At 39.9% G+C, this 21,828-nt stretch overlaps 1 protein-coding gene across 1 annotated transcript in view; it reads left to right on the plus strand.

The window, feature by feature from the left end:
* Positions 1-21,828, plus strand: part of pkd1b (polycystic kidney disease 1b) — a 49,428-nt gene that overhangs the window by 8,599 nt on the left and 19,001 nt on the right. Inside the window, exons 11-25 of the mRNA XM_034707325.1 lie at positions 2,664-6,313; positions 9,166-9,306; positions 10,055-10,337; positions 10,433-10,535; positions 10,649-10,777; positions 11,569-11,719; positions 11,821-11,958; positions 16,472-16,616; positions 16,703-17,395; positions 17,918-18,071; positions 18,242-18,407; positions 18,531-18,726; positions 18,813-18,980; positions 20,766-20,906; positions 21,163-21,373. Of these exons, the coding sequence (XP_034563216.1) occupies positions 2,664-6,313; positions 9,166-9,306; positions 10,055-10,337; positions 10,433-10,535; positions 10,649-10,777; positions 11,569-11,719; positions 11,821-11,958; positions 16,472-16,616; positions 16,703-17,395; positions 17,918-18,071; positions 18,242-18,407; positions 18,531-18,726; positions 18,813-18,980; positions 20,766-20,906; positions 21,163-21,373 (6,469 nt within the window). The remainder of the gene's footprint in view (positions 1-2,663; positions 6,314-9,165; positions 9,307-10,054; positions 10,338-10,432; positions 10,536-10,648; positions 10,778-11,568; positions 11,720-11,820; positions 11,959-16,471; positions 16,617-16,702; positions 17,396-17,917; positions 18,072-18,241; positions 18,408-18,530; positions 18,727-18,812; positions 18,981-20,765; positions 20,907-21,162; positions 21,374-21,828) is intronic.

The following is a 21,828-nucleotide window of genomic DNA, read 5'->3' on the forward strand; positions in this document are numbered from 1 at the left end:
TTCTCCACCTTTCTGTAAATGTGTGTGAAACGAGCCGTTTCAGACTTCAGTGTTTTTGTTACGTAACAACAATATCCGGTCTGTCACGGAGTCAGAGCTCGGAGCTTGTTCAGCCCATAGACTGTATAAAATAATACTGAATCCCTCCTCCGTTTTTCATTACCTGCACAAATGTGTGCTAACAAGGAGCTTAGGAGGGAGGCATGCTAGTTGTAGGCTGTCTTAATAAACACAAAGGTCGGTTTTACTCCCCACGTCTGCAGATTTGAAGATCTAGTGGATGATTTTTATTTGTCATGGATAAGTGCTAGCGCTAATTAGCATAGCCACATAGCTACATGTTCATAGCTGTAGCTGTAGCTGTGTACCAAGACACACGTCGACATACTGACAAATAAAACAACAAGAAACACTAAATCTGTGACCAATCCTTCAGAAAAGGTCCTGCTGCCTTTCTGGCAGAGGTCGGTTTTACTCTCCACGTCTGCAGATTTGAAGATCTAGTGGATGATTTTTATTTATCATGGATAAGTGCTAGTGCTAGTTAGCATAGCCACATAGCTACATGTTCGTAGCTGTGCACCAAGACACACGTCTACATACTGACAAATAAAACAACAAGAAACACTAAATCTGTGACCAATCGTTCAGAAAGGTCCTGCTACAGGCGCCTCTCTGTCAGGATCAGATTCAGAGGGTTGAAGTAACGTGATCTCTGAGCAGCCGTGTATATTCAGCCAACATGTAAACATTAGATTAACGTGCTGGAGAGCCGAGGCACATCCACTTCCTGAGGGGGCGTGGTCAGAGAGAAAACAGACTGTTCTGAGGGGGACTGAAGAAGAGGACTTTTCAGGCAGACCAAAATCTGATTTCAAAGTGTTTTTTTGAGCATAAACTTTAAAGACATGTTTTGGGGACCTCTTAGACCAATATATATTGATGAAAAAAGTATGATATGTCACCTTTAAAGGAGAGCAAACATTTGAGCAGCATTCACACAGTGTCCAAACTTCAGGTCAATGTTTCTCAGTGCTGCCAGATGTGAAATGTATTTTAAAGTTCACTAAATCAATGTTATGAAGGGATCAGTGCTTTATTAATAATTGATTTGCCTATTTGTCTTCAAAAAGTTAGTTAAGATATGTGCATTACTATGGGGCGCCGTTTGTAAAGTTGTGCACTCTGAAAATAACATTTCTCCACATTTGACTCCAAACGTCATAAAAACCTAGGGGGACTTTTTCAAAGTCACTTTTTTATCACATTGAAAGCTATATTTGTGATCTTTTTCACATTTTTTTGTCGTTTCATTATATCTAAGTTAAAATCACTGTTAAATATAAATATAAATCTACATTTTAAATGTATCTTTGCAATTCTAAATATTTAGCTAATATGCAAATTCTCACTGCCGCGGAGAGGAAATACCAAAATAAAAGCTTCATGAAGCACTACAGAGATCCCAACCTTGGTCTGTCAGTACTGACTCCTACGGGCAGTTTTGGAGGACATTAAGAGTTTACACAACACTCCGAGACTGTACTGACCCAGTTTATGGTCTGGTCAAGCTACGTTGGGATTTCTGTATCACTTTTATTTTGGTACTTCCTCTGGGCCACAGTGTGAATTTGTAAATTAGCCAAATATTTAGGATCGCAGAGCAACAATTAACATTTATGTTTAACATTTTATATTTATGTTTAATATATAGAATTAAAATGAAGATTAAGATTTAAAATTTAAATATTTGACATTTGGATTCAGCATTGAACATTTATATTTAATATTTATATTTATATGTAACTTTTTAATTTAACATTTAGCATTTAGATTTATAATTCATATTTTGATTTTGATTAATATTGAATATTTAGATTATATTAACTGTTAAAATCTGCCATTTAACATTTTGATTAAATATTTAACTTTAACATTTATATTTGATATGTAATATTTAGATTAATATTAACTGGTTCAATGCAACATTTAACAATTAGATTCAACATTTAACTCTTATTTGTAATCGACATTTAGATCTAGATTTATATTAAATATTTATATGTTTATATTTAGATCTATATTTAATATTAATATCTATATTTGGTATTTAAATCTATATTTATGTTTAATATTTATATTTAAATATTTAGATCTAGATTTATATTTAATATTTATATTTGATATTCAGATCTAGATTTATAATTAATATTTATATGTATATATTTAGATCTAGATTTAATATTTATATCTATATTTGGTATTTAGATCTAGATTTATATTCAATATTTATATTTAAATATTTAGATCTATATTTAGATTTAATATTTATATTTTGTATTTAGATCTAGATTTATATTACATTTTTAGATTCATATCATATGTTCAAGTTTAACATTTCGATTAATATTTGTATTAACGTTTATATTCAATATATATTTATGAACATACACTGCCTTTAATGTTCAACCAATTGAGCAGATATTTTATCCACATTAAGCTAATATTTCATGTTGGCTGTTATACACAGTGTATAGTTGTGATATCAGAAATCTTGAATTTATCCTTCATGTGTGTGAATGATGAATAATGTGATGACCCTGTTTGTACTTGTTACTCAGTCCAGCATGGCTCATTTTCCCGGCCTCTCTTTTTTTATGCAGATGACTTCAAACTTCACGTCAGAGTCTTCAACAAGTACGACACTACTGATGCTTTCATGAAGATAAGCATCCTCCCTGAGTTAACTCAACTCCTCGTTTCCCCTTCCCTCCCCGTGCCCTCGGTCAAAGAGACTCTAGTTTTGGAAGCTTCTACTGAGCCTTTCAGCCGAGCTGTTCTTTATACCTGGGACTTTGGAGACGGCTCTGAAGCCGTCCAGAGTACCAACCGTAAAATCCTCCATACTTTTGAAACAGCTGGGGTTTATAACATCACCGTGTGTGCCAACAACTCTCTGACGGTGCTGCGCAGCTCTCTCCGTGTGGAGGTTCAGGAGAACATCTCTGGATTAACAATCAGCTGCAATGAACCAGCTGAACTGAGCTCTCCAGTAGATCTCAGAGCTACAGTGGGCGCTGGTACAGGTCTCATCTGGACTTTTGACTTTGGGGATGGGTCCCTGCAGGGAAACCTTAAAGATGGTTCCATCTCTCACGTCTATACGTCACCAGGGAACTATACGGTTGATGTAACAGTTTTAAACTCTGTCAGCCGAGCTCATCAGTCCATCATGGTACAGGTCTACAGGTTGGCTGTGAGTGGAGTTCTTCCTACAGGATGTGTAACGAGTGGGGAAGACGTTCAGCTTAGAGCTCTGGTAAATGGAAACACATCAAATCTGACTTTTCATTGGCTGATAGGAGACGGATCAGCCCTCGCTATAGTGAAGGGAAACCCCACAACCATGCACAGATTTCAAAAGCATGGCGTCTTCCCTGTAGGACTCACTGTCCTCAGCTCTGTTACGTCTGTGTCGTTTAATACAAGCATCTGTGTGGAGCTGAGAATAACGAACATCACAGTGCAGACGTCAAGTGGAGTAGCTGCAGCAGGAGAAGAGGTGTGCTTTCAGGTGTTAGTATCCCCTGAGCAGACGAGCGGTTATTCCTTCACGTGGTTTAGAAGCTCATCCGGTCTCATCGTCACGACAGAACGCTCTCACAGGTGTTTCATTTTCAAAGACGAGGGAGATGAGGAGGTTTCAGTGACAGCAAGTAACACAGTCAGCAACAAGACAGCCAACGCTACTGTCAGCATTCAGACCCCTGTTGGAAGGCTGTCTGTTTCCCACAGTCTGAATGACACACTGACCGTCAATGAACCTGTTTCATTTTGGGTTACCAGTTGCGCCGGCAGCGATGTGTCAGTGCTGTGGGACTTTGGAGACGGCTCTCCGGTTCAACAGAAGCCAAACACGTCACATGTGTTCACCTCGAAGGGTCAGTTCACCGTCACGGCCACGGCGTTCAATGCAGTCAGCCGTCAGTCTGTGACCCTAAACCTCAATGTTTCCCTCCCCCAATCAGAGCTTTCCCTCCACACAGACCGGCCTTACGCTGCAGTAGGAGAGGAGGCGCTCATCTCAGCAGTGAGCAGCAACATGGGTGAAACTGACTACAACTGGACTGTCGATGGCGTCCCTTCAACCAAACAAGGTGGGCATCACTTCCGGTTTGCTTTCAAGGAACCGGGAGTCTTTGAGATCAGAGTTACAGCACAGAACCTGGTGAGCAGAAGAGAGGCCACTATTTTAATAGAGGTCTTTGAAAGAATAGAAGGTCTGCAGATCGTCACAAACATGAAGTACGTACCAACACAAGAAGAGATCAGGTTCACGTCTGCAGTCACCAAAGGCTCCAGTGTGAAGTATCACTGGCTGGCGACACAGACGGGAGTAGACAGACGAATCAATGGTGATGGAAGTATCTTTGACATGATAGCTGAAGCTCCTGGAGAGGTTTTAATCCAGCTAAGAGCTTCTAACAAACTGGGGGAGGTCACCAGCACGGTGTCTTTAGTGGCGGTACAGCGCGTAGTTATTGCAGATAAGGCACAACATCCACGCACTGCTGCAGTGGGGAAACCGGTGAATATCTCTGTGTCTGTGCTCAGCGGGTCACACCTACGATTCTCATGGTATGTGAACTCTGATATTCTACCCGAGCACACGTCTGTGCCGTTTCTTCTCCACACTTTTGTAAGTGTGGGTCGCCGTCTTGTCAGAGTCTCAGTTCAGAACGTCCTCGGCCAGAGAAACGTCACCATGGAGTTCAACATTCAGGAAGAGGTCCAGGAGGCGGACTTTGAGATGGAGGGAAAGAAGCCACCATTCTTTATCACAACAGGTGCTGCCGTCCGACTCAAAGGGGTTACTCAAACAGGAAATGATCTGAGCTGGACCTGGAGGGTTGAAGGTACCGATACTTTGCTTTTTAATGGCGCTAACCAGACTTTCATGAACACTTTCCCACACGCAGGAATCTATCAGGTGTCTCTGAATGTTTCCAATCAGATAGACTGGAAACACGTCTCACACAGCGTCACCGTCCTTGATGAAGTCACAGGTTTCACGCTGAACATGTCCAAGTCTTCTATCTGCACAGAGGAACAAGTGACGTTTACTCCAACCGTCTACAAAGGAAGCAATGTAAGCTTTGTTATAACATTTAGAAACAAGGACTGGACTCATAGTGAGAGCATCTCCAAAGAGGGGTTCACCACATCAAGCCTTCCTGCAGGAAAGACTGCAGTAAGAGTGAAAGCTTGGAACCATGTTAGCAGTGCTGAGGTGTCCTCCAGCATCCTGGTCACTGAGCAGGTTCAAGGCCTACGTCTTGTGAACTGTTGCTCTGCTGATTTAGAGGCTTTGAAAGGAATCCAGTTTAAAGCAGAGGTTCAAAAGGGACCTCCAGTGAACTACACCTGGATGTTTCTCTTGGAAGGGTCTTACCCGACCCGGCTGATGGGCCAGGAAGTGATCTTCTCTCCACCACACAGCGGATCATTATCTTATAGTGTGACTGCCACCAGAGGGGTCTGCTCCAAGACACTAAATGAGACGTCTACAGTCCACCGGCCTCTTCAGCAGGTCAACATCGTGTGTCTCTCAGAGAGAGTATTTGTTGGACATGCGGTCTTGTTTTCTGCAGCAGTGAACGGATGGAGCAACATCAGTTACCTCTGGAGCTTTGGAGACTCCTCTGAAACACTGATGACAGATGGAGGCACGCTCAAGCATACGTATCATAATCCTGGGACGTACAGTGTCGTGGTCAAGGCTCTCAGCAGTGTCAGCCATGTGTCTGCACAGTTATACACAGAAGTAGAGGAGCTCCGGTGTTCCAGCCCTCAGGTGTCCCTGGTACAGAAACACTCTAATATCTTCAGGTCCAGACCAAATGTCTTCGAAGCAAAGGTGGACAACAACTGCTCAGATTACAAAACCACATACCTGTGGGAGATCCTCAAAGAGTCAGATTGTACCAGCACCCATTTAGATGAAAACAAAGAAAGTCCTAGACTCAAGTTAAATGTAAACTCACCTCTTCTTTCAATCCCAAAGCATAGTCTTGATGTGGGGCAGTACTGCATGGTGTTCACAGTTTCACTCCAGGGGACTCCTCTAGCTGTCCAGCAAAGAGCCAGCTTCAAAGTGGTTCAGTCCCCGCCAGTAGCTGTGATCAAGGGGGGCTCACACAGACTGTGGCCCAGCCTCAGGGATCTGGTCCTGGATGGATCTGGCTCTAAAGATCCTGATGCAGAGACAGGGGTGGAAGACACACTGCAGTATCACTGGACGATGATGACGACGGTAAAGGCCTGTGCAACCATTCTCTGACCCCCTTACTGAGGACCAACGTAGGTGTAACCATGTGATGTTTGTGTTTTCAGAGAGACACCGAGCGTCATCCGGTGAAGCAGCCTGTGAGCAGGAGTAACAGCAGCAGGATGACTGTGTGCAGCACTCAGCTGCATCCAGGCAGTACTCATGTGTTCACCCTGACTGTACACAAGGCAGGAGGAGGACACGCACAGGCCAATCAGACGGTGAGTTTTCACTGAAGTTCAATAGGTTGTTTGCAATAATGTGATGCCAATGATGTGTGGAATTCAAATGGGGGTCAGGAAGTAAATTTGAGAATGGATGCAAACAGAGGAAAGCCTGTACTGTGCTGCTCTAGACACCATAATAAGACAGCGATACCCACAAAAAGTTCTGGATTATGTCCGAAGAGATCCTTATCTCTTGAGGACTTTGGATTTTTTAACTGACCCGAGCTTATTTCTGAATGTGTCTGCCGTAGACATCACTAACTACCTCGTCCTCCAGACTTCATTTTACACCACTGAGCAAATGAAGGTGTTCAAAAGCCTCCAGGCTTACAATTTTTTTGTGACTGGTTGGGTCCACAACCGAGATTAACGGTTGGAGCCAAGTCCACAGACTCAACTTCATTTCAACCAGGAGAGACACAGTTTGAAGATTAAAGGTTACTTATTACAACTTAATGAATAATGAAACTTGACAGAAGTCTTTGCCGTAAGGACTCTATGGGGATTATTTTGTGAGCGTAGGATGTGTGAGTTTGGCAGCAGAAGAAATCCCCCTAGAGTCCAGACTCTGGTGGTGGTGGTTGATGAACTCTAGGAATTGAAGACTTTGCAGAGACCAGGTGGAGATGGGGAGGTGGAGGGGTGAGCACCATCAATGCAAGAAGGAACTAGCAGGAGAGAGAGACACATTTAAAAAGACAGCAGAAAGTTGATAGGCTGACGATAAGGGCGTGCCACTGAGCTATTGGATGACAGCCGACGGTGATTAACCAATGACAGCTCGGGAGCGTGCAGCTGGAAGCAGGTGAGCTATTGAACGAGGGAGAGAGAGTTAAACAACTGCTGTGATTGCTGTCTGAACTTTCACTAGAGCTACATTTAAAGCGCTTAGACGGCCTGAAGGGACAACATAAATGTCTCAAATGCTTGTAGTTTGTAGCAATTAAAATATAACTTAAATCAGCTCTCTGTCTAGCATTACCAATTACTACCTATTGTTTGTGGTTAACTAATGGTTAAAAACTCCAGCAGAACAAAGATGGGAAAAACGTAACATTACAAAGTATGGAAGGAGTTAGCTCCTCCCAGAGGAAAATTTTACTGCTCAAGGCTTTCTCTTCGAAGTCTCCGGAGACAAAATTGAGATTCTCACTTCAGCCTCATTCAAGTTTCAAATTGTTCTCATTGGTTTCTCATTAGTTTCTCCTAAAATTCACTAGGAGAAATAGTTGAGACCATGACATGAGTCTTAAATGAGATATCTCATTAATGGCTAATTTATTTTTGGCCTTTTTGCCTTTATTTGACAGGACGGCTGAAGAGAGACAGGAAATGTGGGGAGTAGTGAGCGGGGGGAAGACATGCAGGAAATGGTCGACCAGCCGGGAATCGAACCGGCGATCCCTTCGACGAGGACTGCAGTCTCTGTTTGTGGGGCACTTAGACCGCTAGGCCACCAATGCCCAAATGAACCCGCCCCTTTAATTGTAATAGTCTGGCTAAATCTGCGGCCCATATTTTAAATAAATGGTCGGTCATACCTGGTATGAAATCTCTATCTTTTGCAATTTCTCTCAAATCTACTAAATCTTTGTGAAGTTGTTTTGTTTCAAACAGACTTGTAAAGGAAGGACCAGATGTGAACTCAAAGAAGAGATCATTTCACACCTAAATAGCTGATCTTGAAGTGGTTCAAATGTTTTAATGAGAATTGTAACTTTGTGGACAATTACATTGAAATGTTAATTTTGCAGGGCACTATAAATGTTCATGAAAAGATGAGCTCAGGCTCTTTCTTTGCTCCATCTGAGCTCAACTTGAGACACAAACACTGAGTCTGACAAAAACAAATGGATGAGGTTAGATTGAGACAATTGAGAGAGCTCCCTGATTTCTCCACCTGAGCTCAAAAGGAGTCACAACACTTGAGAAATACCTGAGAATCATTTCAGATTCTGACCAGATCTCCTTTTGAACTGAAAGGGAGACTAAGCTGAGACTTTTTACAACTTCTTTTCTGGAGGCAAGAATGAGAAACAGGAGACATAAGCTATAGTCTCATTTTGCTTTCAAACAGATCTCACTGTTGTCTAGGCGACATAAATGAAACACTTTTGAGATCTCCTCTCTAAACTTATTTTCCTATGGGCTTAAACATAGACATATATACAGCATACATACTTTACTCACCCTGGACAAAGTGGTCACCACACACATGGGCATAATCTGACTCTGCTCCTCCGGACCATAAACAAAGGTTTGCTATCCACTGTTTCCTCGTTTTTCAGAGAGTTTTTTGCATTTTCCCCCTTGTGAACCACGACCTTTCGGACACAATAAAAACTTGTCGTCTTCTCTCTGTTTGATCGGTTAGGGAAACCGTAAAAACGCAAACCTTAGGCATTTTTCTTGTATGTATGTTTCTGCATCGACTGCTGCAAATCACTTCCTGACCCCCATCTGCATTTCGCGCCACTGCCACGCAACAGAAGTGACATCATATGCAAACAAGCTATATAAAAGTATGGGAATTCATGTTGCAATATATATTTATGGGGACTTTAGACAGGCAAACCAACACATTATAATTACTGTGTGTCTTGTCTTCAGGTGACTGTGTTTGACGCTCCTGTACTTCCTGTCATGGTGGAGTGTGTGTCCTGCTCTGATCTGTCCTCCCATCACAAAATGAGTTACAGCATGCCCGTCATTCTGTCTGGACAGTGTGAACAGTGTGATGACGAGACAAAGGTAATACAGTGTTTCATTCATTCAAAGCTGGGGTTGGTAGTCAGATTTAGATACACTGTTTGTTATACTGGTTAAAATGATCTGTATGTCCCGATGGTAATCAATACATAGTTATATTTTTGGGCTTTTTGCCATTATTTTATGAGAGACAGGAAATGTGGGGAGTAGAGAGTGGGGGAGGACATGCAGGAAATGGTCGCGGCCAGGAATCGAACCGGCGATCCATGCAACAAGGACTGTAGCCTCTGTATGTGGGGTGCTTAGACCTCTAGGCCACCGGCGCCCCTACATAAATAGTTCCTTAAAAAAGAGGTAAAAAAAGCTGCTATCTACAGCCGGAGTAAACCTGGGAAAACACCAACCAATCCCTGCCATCAGGAGCCAAATGATGAAACCAATCAAATCCTGTCCTGCCGTTCTGCCCGCCTCCTGCAGAGCATACATTTCCTGTTTGTTTGTGTTTTTAACTTTCACTATGAGAATGTTTTGGTGTTTTCTTACTGCTGAGTGAGACATGAGTTGACGTAGTGCAAAACACAAACCATGTGCTGAGGACCGGTTTTGAATCAGTCACGATCATATGGTCGTGAATCAGCAGCGCTCGTGCATGTGAGCGGGGGCGTTGTTTTGGAGGATCTCCAAGGGGGAGGGGTTAGATGGAGTCCTGAGGAAATGCTACATTCAAAATCATGCTAGTTTTCTGTGGCTACCAACCTTAGCTTTAAGTATCATGTGTGTTCTCTCACAGTACGAGTGGAGTGCTGAGGACCAGACTGGCGTGAACCTTGACCTTAACGAGGTTTCCACCTCGACAGGGAGAAAGTCCGCTAACCTGGTGATACGTTCAGGTGTTCTGCAGCCGAGGCAGAGTTACACCTTCAGCCTGAATGTGTCCCAGCCCAGCAGAGGGCAGTGGGGCAGCGCCAGCCTCACGATACTACCCAACAATCCACCTTATGGAGGACTGTGTGATCTCAGTCCAGAATCAGACATCCGTGTGCTGGAGACTTTGGTGACCTACAACTGCTCAGGTAATAGTGAGCTATTATCAAAGGTGTTATAAATATAAAAGCACGGAAAGAAAGCTCACTGCTCTGTTAACCAGCATGTACTCTCTCTTTGGTAGGGTGGCAAGATGATGGAAGTGATGTCACTCAGCTGATCTATACACTCCAGGTATCACCATGTCAGCAAACTGGCCCTAAGTGCCCCTTGCTCACTTTGTACAGGTGAATAGATCTCAGCTGACAGTAGATTACTGATAAAATAAAGATGAACTTCCTTCCAACCCTTTTTCAAGCATCTCTTTAAAGATCTTCTCTGCTGTAATTCCTCTTTGTAGGGGAACTCGTTCAACATACCACACCCTGGTTCCAATGGGAAGTCCTGGACCAGCAAGACACACGTCAGTTATCACAGTGACAGTGCTGGTAGAGGACTATCTCGGGGCAAAGGTTGTAGCCCTGAACAGGTTAGTAACCACAGTTTCATCTGGCTTAAAGCCTCTAACTATGATATTTATAGTCCCATTTACATACTATTATATATTTAAAATACTAGAACTGAACTTTATTCCATTTTTTAATATTATCAGTCAAGTTTTTGATAACGGTCTGACGCTAGGTTAAAGTGGGCGGGGCTAACTTGGATATTTATGACCCTGTTTTTTAACCTCTAATAATTAAAGGCACTATGAGGAGTTTTTAACTGGCTGAGAAACAGACTGAAACTGGTACTGGTGCCTCTCTATGACCCCCAAAAGCAAACAAGACCATCCACAACAACACTGATATCTTCTCTGTTGTCATTTTAATGCCTGAAACTGCTCTGAGGGGGTAGGTGTCAGACCACATGATTGACCACTTGCTTTAGAAACACCCTCTTTTGACTGTTTTCATTGTAAATAATCACATTGATTGATAAATCTTAATGTTAAAAGACAACAGGATGAGGTTATTGTCTGAAGACACTTATTTTGCATGTACAGGACAAGAGATAAGAGGTATCACTTTTTCCACAAGGGGGCGCCAGAATCGATACAAACTAAAAGTTCCTCACAGCACCTTTAATGAAAAAGAAACTTTTCAGAAAAAAGAGGCCTTGAACACAACAGAGTCAAATAATAACTACATATCACCACAGCATGCGGATGTGAGAAACATCCGTACAACGTGTATTTACTTTTTAAAGTTTGACCGCACCACAGATTTCTTCGTCATGTTTTAGCCATTTCTCACTCACACTATTATCTACCTCCTCCAGAACGTTGACCGTTGGAAACCCTGCAGGGGACAAGGTTTCCAGTCCACAGCTCAGAAACAAGGGCCAGACTGAGCTTCAGGCTTTAGTCCAGCGTGGCAACCCACAAGAGATCATCCCTTATTCTATTGCCCTTACCAGCCAACTCAACCAGGTATCACTGCAACTTCATATCAAATGCATTGATTGATAATGTTGTCTGTAAAAGTCTAAAGGGTTTACGTTTGCTCAGATTATGAACTCACCTGTCCACAGATGGAGTCTGGACAGACTGCTGGGGACCTCAAAGACAGACGAGAGATTCATGACAGTGTGATCCAAGCCCTCACCTCTCTCCCTGTTTCATCATTACTGGATGTTGATCAGATCAGCGCTGCATTGTCACAGTCTATGGTAAGTAATATCTGATCTCTGAATCACTCTCAGCTCACAGGTATTTAATAAATGATCAATAATACTGAAATGCTTCAGAGGAGACAGCTGCTAGAAGTCTCCCCTTTATAAAACAAAATGACATTAAATACTTTTTACCAAGACCAACACAAATCAACAGTATCAGAAACATTTTTACCAGAAATAAATTAAAATATGACAGATTTTCAAGATAAAAGATGTCTGTAAAATGAAAATGTGCAACAGTTAGGGAATTAATATGTATTTGACATTAACAAACCTGTTTCCACTGAAATATTTAGATTCAGACTGATAAGAGAACACCTCAAAATGTGTTCCTGCCAATCAAAGCTATATCTGATTTGGAATTTCAAATAAAAAACCATTGGAAGTTTATCATATTACAATGATTTTGTATAAAATCTAAGTGAGATTTTAAACAAGTTTCCACTGAATAGTGTTCCACTATTAGTCTGAAGGAAAATTGTGATTTTGTTCATAATCTCTGATTGAAAATATCAAGAATTATCACATTTTTTCAAATTTCAAACGGCTGACTTTTTAAAAATTACAAATCAGATCAAGCTGTGATTAGCTGGATTACATTATGAGGCTGTTCACTATCATTCTGAATTAAAGTGACTCGGTGGAAAGTGAGATTTGTTCATAATCTCTGACTGAAAACATCAAGAATTATCTCTATTTTTTCAAATTTTCCTTGGCTTTTATTTTTGAAAGGACACATCAGAATGACCTGTGATTGGAGAGTCCGTTTCTCTTCACCAAAACAAACCGCTCACTCGATCACTTCCGGACCACTTCCTGTATTTGGTACATTCCTTTTCCATTCTATGAATGTTAATCGGCATCCAAAGAAAGGTCTAAGTTATAGAACACCACAGTGCGATAACTATCACAAAGAGGTCTAGCTAATGCTAAGCTAACACAACATAACAGAGACCTTTCATAGCTGTGGTCCATCTGTAGATGACGGAGTTTTGTCCATGTTCCAGCTTTGAGGAGACTAAAGAGGAAAGTGTCTCCACTTTAGAGAATTACATGTGAAGATGTCGTTCTTGTAAGATTAGCCAAGGAGCTAGTGAATAGCAGCGTCCCATATGCATGTGCATGAGACAGATGATAACAACAAACAAGGGGAAACTGAGATTTGTTCATAATCTCTGATTGAAAATATCAAGATGTATCACAATTTTTTCAAATTTTCCTTGGCTTTTATTTTTGAAAGGACACATCAAAATGACCTTTGATTGGAGAGTCTGTTTCTCTCCACCAAAACCTAAGGCAAGGCAAGTTTACTTAAAGGTGACATATCTTGCAAAATTGACTTTTTAATGGTTCTCTACCTGAAATATGTGTCCCTGGCATGTCTACAAACCCCCCGAGAATGAAAAAAATCCATTCTGCCCCTGTTCTGATTTCTCCACCTTTCTGTAAATGTGTGTGAAACGAGCCGTTTCAGACTTCAGTGTTTTTGTTACGTAACAACAATATCCGGTCTGTCACGGAGTCAGAGCTCGGAGCTTGTTCAGCCCATAGACTGTATAAAATAATACTGAATCCCCCCTCTGTTTTTCATTACCTGCACAAATGTGTGCTAACAAGGAGCTTAGGAGGGAGGCATGCTAGTTGTAGGCTGTCTTAATAAACACAAAGGTCGGTTTTACTCCCCACGTCTGCAGATTTGAAGATCTAGTGGATGATTTTTATTTGTCATGGATAAGTGCTAGCGCTAATTAGCATAGCCACATAGCTATATGTTCATAGCTGTAGCTGTAGCTGTAGCTGTAGCACGTCGACATACTGACAAATGAAACAACAAGAAACACTAAATCTGTGACCAATCCTTCAGAAAAGGTCCCGCTGCCTTTCTGGCAGAGGTCAGTTTTACTCCCCACGTCTGCAGATTTGAAGATCTAGTGGATGATTTTTATTTATCATGGATATGTGCTAGCGCTAGTTAGCATAGCCACATAGCTACACGTTCGTAGCTGTGTACCAAGACACACGTCTACATACTGATAAATAAAACAACAAGAAACACTAAATCTGTGACCAATCCTTCAGAAAGGTCCTGCTACAGGCGCCTCTCCGTCAGGATCAGATTCTGGATCAGATTCAGAGGGTTGAAGTAACGTGATCTCTGAGCAGCCGTGTATATTCAGCCAACATGTAAACATTAGATCAACGTGCTGGAGAGCCGAGGCACATCCACTTCCTGAGGGGGCGTGGTCAGAGGGAAAACAGAGTGTTCTGAGGAGGACTGAAGAAGAGGGTTTTTCAGGCAGACCAAAATCTGATTTCAAAGTGTTTTTTTGAGCATAAACTTTAAAGACACGTTTTGGGGACCTCTTAGACCAATATATATTGATGAAAAAAGCATGATATGTCACCTTTAAAAAGCACCATGCATACATAGAGCAATTCTAAGTGCTTATCAGAGTTAAAAACAAAAACCAGAACAGTAACAATCAACAGAAACATACTGCAAATACTTCAAACATTAAAATTTATATGTGGCCAGTAATGTTTGATCTACTCTCTCTCTCTTTGTCCTTATGTAACTTAACGTACATAGTAAACACTGTTTGGTCTTGTTATTTATTTATATTAGGAGGGATTATTCTAAATAATCAGCCCCCTTCACTGCAGAGTCTTACTGTCCCGCCGGACATAGAATCACAACTGGTCTTGTCTTAACCGAAATGAAACCTTTAATTATTTGATTCATCTCAGAACTTCTTCCCAAGGATTAAGACTCACACATTGAGTCCTTTCTGTGTCGAGTTGCAGCCCGAAGCTGGCTCAGACCTCTTGACACCCCCGCAGGGTGTCTGTATGCCCAACATTTAATTGTAAATCCAATATCAGGCTCATTCCATAACGCCATACCTTGTCAGAAAGTACCAAATTTAAAGTATGACATAAAACAAACATAAGCATGAAAACATAAAGTAAGAAATAAAGTAAATTTAGTTATAAAACTTAGTTAAAACTCAGTTTGTTAAGGGAAACTAAAAGTTTGTAGTTACAGAAATAAAAACTAAGGTTTAAAAATGGGTTTGCATTCATTATTGAACAGTGTAAGCAGCATGAAAGAGGAACATTTTTAGTCTGGACTTAAAAGTGGTCAGAGAACAAAACAAAGCTCATTCGATCACTTCCAGACCACTTCCTGTATTTGGTCCATTCCTTTTCTGGTAGAATCTGCAGTTTTTAAATTTGTGTCTAGTAAAAATGTTCCATGTCTTTAAAAGTGTTTCTGATTTTGTTATCGTGTAAAGTAAGGCTTTTTCATGTATGTGTGGCTATTTGTACAAAGGCTGGGAAGTGCAATGCAAATTTACAAAGGATGAAACACTTTTACAAAGTTGGAGACAAATTTACATTTTGGAAAATATTATATTGTATAAAACAAAATGACATTAAACACTTTTACCAAGAACAAAACAAATTTACAAAATCAGAAACACTGTTAAAGAGACTCAATAATTTACCAGAAACAAAGTTTGCAAACTGCAGATTCTATCAGAAGAGGAACGTACCAAATACAGGAAGTGATCCGGAAGTGATTGAGTGAGCGGTTTGTTTTGGCGGATAGAAACAGACCTTCCTGCCAATCACAGGTCCTTCTGATGTGTCCCTTCAAAATAAAAGCCAAACGTAATTTGAATAGCGATAATTCTGGATATTTTCAACCAGAGATTATGAATAAATCTAAGTTTCCACTGACTCATTGTAGTTCACACTAATAGTGGACAACCTCATAATGTAATCCAGCCAATCACAGCTTGATTTGATGAGTCAATTTAAAATATCAGCCATTTGAAATTTGAAAAAAATAGTGATAATTCTTGATATTTTCAATCTGAGATTATGAACGAAATCACAGTTTTCACTCAGTCATTTCAATTCAGACTAATAGTTCATCCAAAATCATTGTCCTATGCTAAATCACTAATCTTTTATTTTTAAATTCCAAATCAGATATAGCTGTGATTAGCAGGAACACATTTTGAGGTGTTCTCTTATCAGTCTGAATCAAAATATTTTAGTGGAAACAGGGTTGTTAATGTCAGATATATATTAATTCCCTGGCTGATGCACATTTTCATATTACAGACGTCTTTCATTTTGAAAATCCGTGGTACATTCCCTTTTCAGATGGAATCTGTCGTTTGTAAATTTGTTCTGTCTCTTTAAAAGGGTTTCTGATTTTGTAAATTTGTTTTCTTAAATGTACAATTTTTTTGTTCTTGTAAAAAAAAGTGTTTGATGTAATTTTGTTTTATAAAATTTGTCTTCAACTTTGTAAAAGTATTTAATCATTTGTTAATTTGCATTGCACTTCCCAGCTATTGTACAAATATCCACACAGACATGTAAAGGCATCACCTTCCATTACTCAACATTGATTTCAGTTTCAAGCTATGCACTGGTCAGGTGTTAATTCTTTCAATTATATAGAGAGTCTTAATTTCTGTGTCTTTTCAAGGCTATTCAGAGAGAGATGGTTTCTCATAGCAGTCAGGAGAAAGTCCTGAAAGCAGTGCAAAACATGATCCAGGTCATGGAGGAGCAGACCAGTCCTGGAGCTCAGTCAGCTGTGGACAGAGGAAGAAACATCCTTAATATTATAGGTGATTTTAAACCTCCATCTTCTGCGTGAAACAGCTATTTACTCACATGAACAGAAAGGATATTAATTAGTTGTCTATGTTTTCAGGTAATACACTCACTGCTGCGTCCTTCAGTTCACAACAAACCCTCTCCAGCCCTCTGCAGCCAGCCTCATCAACCTTCCTGTCTGTGCTGGGTCACACCAGAGCCCTGATGCGCTCTCTGATGAATGCACGTGTTCATGGCGAGGCACCGCTGTCACTCTCAAGCCCTTATCTCAACGCTGTGGGCTTCCTTGGAGACCCTTCTGACCTCCTGTGCACTCATCACTCCAACCAGAACCAGATCCTTCCCCCTCAGCCGTCAACAAGGACTCCTTCCTGTCAGTTTCACATCCCTGACTCCTTCACGACTTACCTGAAGAGGCAGGAACCTGAGGTGGTGCAGGTTCTCTTTGGCATGGATGCAGATACAGGACCTAACTCTATTCTGGCTTCAGCAGACCCTCCAATTTCTACCAGTCTGGTCGCCATGGAGCTCACCACACCTCAGGGCCGACCAATACCCATCCAGGGTCTGGACCCTGAACATGCCATACGGATAATCTTGCCTAACAAGCAGCCCCCTGTGGGTCCTAATGACCTGGATGGAGATTGGAGGGTGGGTGAGAGTGGAAATGAAACATGTGTGATCACACCACTCCCTGCTCAAGGAGAGCTGAACTTCACGGTCCGAGCTGTGGATGGACTGGGTCAAGATGCAGGATTATATATTTCCTTCAACTTCAGCCATGACGCAGGTACAGTACATTTATGGACTTGCTCTATATGTCTATAATAACCCGTGTGTGTCTGTGATTATACAGTCTACAGTCTTTATATAGCTCTGACCTGATGATCCAAAGATTCAGAGTTAGTGTGTTGTCTGACACAATAACCAAGTCTATACCTAGCTGCTGAATCACGCCATTATATACCATAAACAGACCAGATGGTTCTTGTTTTTGTTATGGAACTCACGTGTTTTTTTATAGGCTATTCATGGATAGCCTGCTAGCTTGTAAGCTAACGCCCATCAATCAATCAATCATATATTGTATTGTATCATTAAAATATATATATATATATAAAAACCTCTTTAATTTTAATTTTTACTGCTATTAACTTTTTTTTATAATTGATATTTTATAGGCTCTTGTTTGCTTTATATATATTTTTTGCACTGTCTACTTTGTTACTGTGACACTTGAATTTCCCTGTTGTGGGACGAGTAAAGGACTATCTTATCTTATCTTATAAAAGGATGTTATCTCATTGCATAGGACCCGGTGTTATGAACCTGGGACATGTCAAGATCGAAGTGAGCTTTGCAGCGCCAGGGACTAATGAATCTTATCGCTCTCTATCACGAGAGTGGGCTCTCACTTTCTCTGCTTCAACCACTTGGAAGGAAGAAGCCATCTTTCTCTCCCCGCAGTAAGACCCTGCTCTTCTCTGTACACCTCTGTTCTGAATGACTGCTGGTTCTGCTGAATAACAAAGAGTCTTTTTTACAGTTTGAATAGGACTGACGAGGCTCTCTCTGTAAGCCTGACCTCGTCTCTGGTCAACAACTGCACCGTCCATGTGTCGGTGTGTGTGTTCAGCTCACTGTGCCGATACTACAGTGTTCATGAGAGGCGCTGGAGCAGTGAGGGTTTACAGCCACTGGATGGCAGCACACTCCATGCAGCACACTGTCTCACCAAGCACCTCACCCTGTTTGGGGCCAGTATGTTTGTCTATCCCAGGGCTGTTGTTCTGCTACCACCAGTATGTGAAACACAGTGCACACACACTTCATTGATACCCCTGAATATTTCAAATCTAACATAGAGGGTAGTCCTCAGATGATAAATCATAATGATCCTCAACAAGCTCTTCCTGTTCTTGCAGTCAGATGGTCCCATACGTAACGTGGTGGTGGGCATTGTGTGTGCTGTCCTGGTTCTGATCCACATACTGATGGGGCTCATTGCCTACAAACTAGACCACTTTGACAGCTTGAGGCTGAGCCAAGTCCCGCTGTGTAGCCAACCAGGGCTGTACCACTACAGGGTGCTGGTGAAGACTGGCAGGCGGCGAGGAGCAGGTCAGCCAAGGACAAGTCAAAATGATGTTAAGAATTGAAATATTGAGTTTGAGTGTTTGATTTTATGACCTCTAATGACCCACCAGGCACCACAGCACATGTCGGCATCTGCCTGTACGGTGTAACAAAGAGCGGCTCTCGTCACCTGCAGAGAGAGGGAGCTTTTCAACGAGGCAGCCTGGACCAGTTTCACCTAGAAACAGACGAGAACCTCAGGGAAATCTGGAAAATACGTATTTGGCACGATAACACAGGTAGTGGATTCAGGTTATATTGAAATAAGTCATTTAATATGCTTCTGGTTGTATTGACACCAGGAAAAATATTCTCATTTTCTGTATACTTACATTGGGTGCTGTTTGTAAAGTTGTGCACACTGAAAATAACAGCAACAATTCTCCACAATTGGCTCTGAAATGTCTTAAAAATATAGAGTGAATTTCTAAAAGTCACTTTTTTTCTATCACATTTAGAGGAACATTTGTGATCTTCACATTTAATTTGATTGTGACAAATAGAGTTCAGTTAAAATCCCTGTTAAACCCAAATGCTAAATATAAATATACAGTAAATTCTAAATAAAAAACTCAATGTTAACTGTTAAATCTAAAGGTTAAATGCCAAATATAAATGTTAAATATATATATTAACTCTATATAATAATTAGAAATGTTAAACCTTTATAGTAAAAATATAAATTGAAATGTCAAAATGTTAAATCTGAATTTCGATTATTAAATCTAAATGTAAAATGTTATATATAAATGTTAAATCTATATATAATATAAACATGAATGTTAAATCTATATAGTAAAAATATAAATCAAAATGTTAAATGTTAAATCAAAATTTTGATTGTTACATCTAAATGTAAAATGTTATATATAAATGTTAAATCTATATATTATATAAACATGAATGTTAAATCTATATAGTAAAAATATAAATCAAAAAGTTAAATGTTAAATCAGAAATTTGATTGTTAAATCTAAATGTAAAATGTTATATATAAATGTTAAATCTATATATTATATAAACATGAATGTTAAATCTATATAGTAAAAATATAAATCAAAAAGTTAAATGTTAAATCAAAATTTTGATTGTTAAATCTAAATGTAAAATTTTATATATAAATGTTAAATCTATATATTATATAAACATGAATGTTAAATCTATATAGTAAAAATAGAAATTTAAATGTTAAATCAAAATTTTGATTTTTATCTTAACTTGAGCTGGGGCTTAAGGGAGTGGGGTGGTGGGAGGGCAGTTGTGTGTGTGTGTTTAAAAACAGAAAAAGACTGTTAACTATTACACTGTATCGGTTGTACTGGAATAATTTTGCAAAAACAAAATTAAAAAAAAATAAAAAATTTTGATTGTTAAATCTAAACGTTAAATGCTAAATGCTAAATGTAAAATGTTAAATATAAATGTTAAATCTGTATATTAAATATGAATGTTAAATCAATATAGTAAAAATCTAAATCTAAATGTTAAATGTAAAATCTAAGTGTTAAATGTTGCTCTGCAATTATAAATATTTAGCTAATATGCAAATTCACACTGCCGCCTGGTGGAATTACCAAAATAAAAGCAGCAGCAGTGTGGATTTGCATATTAGCTAAATATTAAGGATCAAAAGAGTTACATTTAACATTTAAGATTCATATTTAAATTTATATTTAGCATTTAGATTTAACAGGGATTTTAACTTCAATATAATTGTTATATCAAAAATAATGTGAAGAAGGTCACTAATATTGCTCTAAATGTGCTAAAAAAAAAGTGACTTTTAAAAATTCACACTACATTTTTATGACGTTTTGGAGCTTAATGTTGAAAAATGTTGCTGTTTTTTTAAGTGTGCACAACTTTACTAATGGCGCCCCATATACTTATTGATTAATTTTGCTTATAAGATAAGTTATATCTTATATCTAAAGTTTTCCATCAACACCACTGAACTAGAGATCAGACCTTCAGACTTGGTGCTGCAGGTGAATAACTATGTAACTGTATATGTGTTCATTCAGGGCTGGACCCCTCCTGGTATGTCCAACATGTGGTGGTCTGGGACCCTCAGACAGACCACATGTTCTTCTTCATGCTGGAGGACTGGCTCTCTGTTGAGAATCAGAAGAGCAGCAGTGTGGAGAGGGAAGTCCTCACCTCCTGTAAGCTCCTGCATATGATTTTGAATATTAACACAGATTTAACATCTCCTGCTGTGATGCTGTTTAATGTTTGAGTAGAACAAGACTTTTCACGATAGGAAGGCAAGAAACAGAAGTCCTTGATTCTATGATTAATCTGGCTTTCTTTATTGCTACTGTTTGATCCGTCATAAAAATCAATACAAGCAAACACACATCCACTGAAGTCAGGTAGACTTGATGTGCTCTGTCAGCCTTTTGATTTCAATCCCTCCAGGTCCAGAGGAGCTTTACCAGTTTGGGCGGGTCTTGGGCTCCCAGCTGGTGTTTGGTATGGTTGAGCACCACCTGTGGCTGTCCCTGTGGGAGCGCCCTGCACACAGCCGCTTCACCAGGTGTCAGAGGATCACATGCAGTGCCCTCACGCTGCACCTCTACTTGGCACTGGGTGCTCTGTGGTACGGGGCTGTTGGTACGGAGGCACACAGGTAGGGATGATTGGATCTCAATAGAAACTCTATGATAAAATTCACATCTGAGGAAACAGTGAATGTCTGAACCTGTCACGGTTTTTCATATTTAACAAAGGAACTTTTTTTTTTCTTTCTATGATAATTTAATCAATAATGTTCAGTATTTGTTTATTGTGTAATAAGTAGAACATATTTCAACATAACACCTGAGGTATATTTGTCTTAATTAAGTGACTTTTTCTGATCAGTTTATGCATGACAATACATTTGTAACTTTAAAAATGGAACCGTTATGGAAGAGGGGCCACTGGAAAACAATATAAAACAAATTAAGGAGCAATATTTTTTAATTTTATTCTGAGATTAAAGTCAGAATTCTGAGAAACAGATATTATTCATAATCTCAGAATAAATAGATAAATTATTGCACCTCAATTTTTTTTCCAGTTGCCCTAATCCTCTTCTATAGA

The sequence above is a fragment of the Notolabrus celidotus genome, chromosome 18, assembly GCF_009762535.1.
Source record: "Notolabrus celidotus isolate fNotCel1 chromosome 18, fNotCel1.pri, whole genome shotgun sequence".
Classification (NCBI taxonomy): Eukaryota; Metazoa; Chordata; class Actinopteri; order Labriformes; family Labridae; genus Notolabrus; species Notolabrus celidotus.